Below are 4,678 nucleotides of genomic sequence, written 5' to 3'. Positions count from 1 at the left end.
GTGACAACATGGATGGGCCTTGAGGGGATTATGCTAAGTGAGATATGTCGGATAGGGAAAGACAAATACCATATGATCTTACTTACATGTGAAATCTAAACAAACAGCAAACAACTCCTCCCCTTCCTGAGCTTATAGAAACAGAGAACAGATTGATAGTTGCCAGAGGTGGGGGGAATGGGTGAAATGGGTGAAAGGGGTCAAAAGGTACAAACTTTCAGTTATAAAGCAAGTAAGTCATGGGCATGTATGGTTAATAAAACTATATTGTATATTTGAAAGTTGCTGTGAGTGAAGATCTTAAAAGTTCTCATCATAAAAAAAAATGTAACTATGTATGGTGATAGATGTTAGGTAGACTTGCCATAGTGATCATTTCGCAATATATACAATATAAAATCATTATATTGTACACCTAAAATTAATATACTGTTATGTAAATTGTACGTCACTAAAAATATAAATTAAATAAAGACATTAATACAGCAAGATGTTATTAAATATGTAGTCAATAGAAAACTTGAAACCACTCGGTAGCCAGGCTGAATGTGCCGCTGTCCCTGCCACCCCATCTGAGATCCTAGAATACCTGGTAAGGTGTATGGGAAAAGGTAATTGTTTTAGGTCTCCTTTATTTACAGCTACCCTAGCCAGATTTAATAATGTTCTCTTCAGCTCAGATCTGCCTCCACTGGCATCCAGCTAGGAGTAATGAGGATGAAATTATGCAATCAATCAATATTAAAAGAAGATGCTTAATGTTGAGCACCATTCCAATTAAATTTTCCCAAGATATAATGTTCTATGTGCTGTAGCATTCCATCTATAGTACCATTATAATAATAGGTCCAGAATTTGAACTCCAGCCTCTTCTCCTGTATGTCTCTGGTTTGTAGGATTGTGTCCCTGCTGTGGTTCTGATGTGAGTTCCCATTTACTAGCTCTACATTGATCTCTAGTCCTTTGCCAGGTCTTGACTGATAGCCACCTGTTTTCTTTCTAAATTTTATTTTTTAACTGTTTAAAGTTTATTTATTTGTGTCTTTTGAGAGAGGGAGAGAGAGGGAGCAGCTGGGGGAGGGGCAGGGAGAGAAGCACCGGCAGTGCAGAACCCCAATGCGGGGCTTGAACACATGAACCACGAGATCGTAACCTGAGCGAGTGGAATTCTTAACTGACTGAGCCACCCAGGCATCCTGATAGTCACCTTTTAATAGCCATTTGTTCTTTGTCACAGACCCTGCTGCTTGCAGATCTCCCCTGTGGCCACTGCCCTGGGCTTCTGCCCCACCCTCTCTATGGCTGTATTCCACCTACCTGTTAGGGGAGGAGGCAAGGTGTCGGAAAAGCATGGAAGTTTCTTTGCATCTCTTGTCTCTGAAATGCAGCCAGATCAACACTAAACCATCTTGCACACCTAGAAAACTGATTTGATGATTAACCGAGCCAGGTACGCGGCTCAGAGAGGTGAACAGGGGAAGAGAGAAGCCGTGGAGGGCAGGGAGCTGTTTTTGCTTGTGGATAGAGGATGGAGACAGGTGGGTGTGGGGAGAGTATGGGAAAAGCACCCCTCCCCACCTCCCCATCCCCCCAAAAAGCAGCTGGAGAGACAGTGGAAAAGTGGAAACAGCCACAGGGACTTAACAAAAAAAGGGAGAAAGGAGAAAGGAGAGGGTTTGCCTATCTAAAGGCAAAACATGGTTTCATAGACTCTTAGAACAAGCAATACGTTTTAAAATAACTAGTTCACTGTCTTCATGTAACAGATGAAGATGCTGAAACTCAGTGAGGCTACTGATTTGTTTCCAGTCACAATCTTGTATGTGGTTGTGCAAGTACTAGAGTTCAGAACTTCTAACTCACCATCTCAGGAATTTTCTCTTTTGTAAGTTGCTTACTGTGCTTATTTATACCTCATTTCTTTCCACCTTCTTCTATGTAGAAGAAAATATTTCTTCAATTTTATAGGGCCTAGATTGCTTTATATTCTGTCTAAAAAATAGCATATGCATTCCTCAATGATTGCATATTTGTTCTGTGCATCTTTGTGCCCTCAAACTCTAACAAAGTTTCTATACCAGAGCAGTTGCCTAGGAAATCTTTGCTTAATTAATAGTAGGCCCTAATAGCTTAAAGTTTCATTGCTGGGACATCTTCTGATGCTGTGACATGTTAGTACACCAAAGCAGAAACCTATACGCACATTGCAGAGTGAGTCTTCGAATTCTGAAGATGAAGCTTCAAGCACAGACACTGGTGTGAGGACACCAAAGAAGAGGCTTTGTGTGATAACTTCTCTGAAACCCAGTAAATCTCATTTCTCCACATGTGAGCAATTCTTGCAAGAGCTCTAGCCCTCTGAGGGTTGCACCAGAAAAGGCACATTCTTTGCTTGGGCAAAGATGGGAAGAGAAGAAAATTACTGGCTTAGTTGGAGGTAATGGAAAGAGATTTACTTATGGACTCTAGCTATTATTCATCACTCAGAGCTGACATTTAAATACTGTGGTCTTTTTCAACTGCATTATGCAACTAGGTTAAAAACAGTAATAAATTAATAACAATGTTACAACCAAGGGCATTAATACCCACAGTTTTATATTTAAAAAATTACTTGTATAGAAATAGTAAATACAGTATTAACTGGGATTTATTTCTCAACTATAGAGTTCATCCTCCTGAGTTCTCATATTTCAGACAGAATAGAACTCCAAATATTGGGAAAAATTTTTAAAAAGTCACAGAAATGAGAGATTTTTCTTGGGGGAGCATTAGAATTTGAAGCAGAGGGACAGAGTCAAGAAATTGTTTCAGATTTAAATTTACTTCTTTCCTTGAACTTACTATCTCAATTTATTTGAGCTATGAGTTTCAACCCAATTTTCCATTAACTGATTTATAAGTCATCATGTATTAGAAATGCAGAGATCCTGTTGTCCTTATTACCACCCTTTATTCAGTAATCTCTGGATTCCTTGCTTGATCTCCTGGGTTCGCACTCCATAAACTATAGGGTTGAGGGCTGCAGGGATGACATGGTGGAGGACGTTGAGCAGGACTGGCACATTGGGTGAGACCTTCTTCTTCACCACATGAGTGAGCACGAAGACCAGAAGGATGGTGCTGAAGAAGAGGATAAGGATGAAGTGGGAGCCACATGTGCTCAGGGCCTTGGCCACAGCACCCTCTGCCTTGAGTCTCAGCACCGCTCGCAGTATGAGGGTATAGGAGAGGAAGATGAGGATGAGGTCGGATCCTAGCAGTGTCCAGCCTCCAGCAAACTGGAGGAGGCGATTGATGGTGACATCATCACAGGAGAGCCTGGAGACAGACATATTGGCACAGATGCAATTCTCAATGACATTTCTCCCACAGTAATGGAGCCGGGCAGAGAGGATGGGAATGGACACAGTAAGAAGTGCATTCCTGGCCAAAATAAAGACAGCAGCCTTGACTACAAATTGGTCAGTGATGATGGATGGGTACCTCAGTGGGTGGCAGATGGCTACATAGCGGTCATAGGCCATGACCATGAATGTGCAGGACTCCATGGCAAAGAAGCAATTCATGATGTACATCTGGAGGAAGCAGGCATAGAAACTGATGGACTTGAGGTCAAACCAGAAGATGGCCAGGACTTTGGGGATGACAGTGAGGCAGACAACAATGTCCAGCAGGGAGACAATACTGAGCAGGTAGTACATGGGCTGGTGTAGAGAGACCTCCAGCCGGATGGTGATTAGGAGAATAACGTTAGCCCCCATGGCCAGGAGGAATAGGAGGCTGAGGGGCAGGGACAGCCAGAGCTGCCAGCTGGGGGACCTGACAAAACAATTCAGGAGAAAGTCTGAAACGCTAGTGGAGTCATTTCCATGAGTTGTCATCTTGTGGATTCTGTTTCTACAGATTTTCTTTGATGATCTAAAAAATTAGGATCAAAATTAACCTCTGACTGTGGTTAAAATGAAAGAAAAAAATTCGACTTCATTGGATGTAACTTATGGCTCCAGCAGGTTATTTTGCCTTAACTGGGGATTTTGCATGTTACATACAGAAAAAGAAATTCATTTAAATCTTCAGCAAATTTTGTTTCTCCTCATTTCCTGAATATTTCTAATTTCTTAATGAAACAATCTTATAAAATCGAATTAGTAATTTCAGTTAGCTAGGAGCAGCATCTTTACTTTTGAACATTGTGATAAAATAGACCCCCTGATTTCAGCAATGTGAAGGTGGTGAGATTGGTCTTCAGTAATTCCCCTCTCAATTCCTCTACCCAGTTGCCTAAATAATGTCCCCAATTTCCACAGCAGGTACTGCTCAGTGTTGTCACTCCTTTCTTTCTGTGTGCTTTTTATTTACCCTTTATATACAGGAGACACAAAGATTATCTTTGTTCTCAAGGAAATGACAATACACTGGGGGTGATAAGGTTAGATAAATATAAAGACAATGATAAGAATCATGACAGAGCAGTATGCAGAATATTTTGGGAGGGGGTAGGTGAAGATGAACTTCATTCACATGAAAGTGAAGTGATCCCAGGACTCCTCTCCTGCTGACTTTTAAAAGCAAGTCCAAAGAAAGCCATGAAAAAGAGTTGCCTGTTGCAGTGAGAGATGCCTGCAACATGTTTGAGATCAGCATATCTGGAGTCTTAAAAATCATGCTGTGTAGG

At 41.3% G+C, this 4,678-nt stretch overlaps 1 protein-coding gene across 1 annotated transcript; it reads right to left on the bottom strand.

Moving 5' to 3' along the window:
• Positions 1-2,942: 2,942 nt before the first annotated feature.
• LOC125177233 (olfactory receptor 56A3) lies at positions 2,943-3,890 on the bottom strand. Its single transcript, XM_047879359.1, has one exon. It carries the CDS (start codon positions 3,882-3,884, stop codon positions 2,943-2,945), a length of 942 nt encoding a protein of 313 aa, XP_047735315.1. The 5' UTR covers positions 3,885-3,890.
• Positions 3,891-4,678: the final 788 nt, after the last annotated feature.

Source organism: Prionailurus viverrinus, chromosome D1 (assembly GCF_022837055.1).
Source record: "Prionailurus viverrinus isolate Anna chromosome D1, UM_Priviv_1.0, whole genome shotgun sequence".
Lineage (NCBI taxonomy): Eukaryota > Metazoa > Chordata > Mammalia > Carnivora > Felidae > Prionailurus > Prionailurus viverrinus.
The sequence above is the reverse complement of the archived record's forward strand: the minus strand, read 5'-3'. Positions and strand labels throughout refer to the sequence as shown.

Coding starts and splice junctions, on each gene's coding strand:
- LOC125177233 (XM_047879359.1), bottom strand. CDS start 3,884: ATGACAACTCATGGAAATGACTCCACTAGCGTTTCAGACTTTCTCCTG.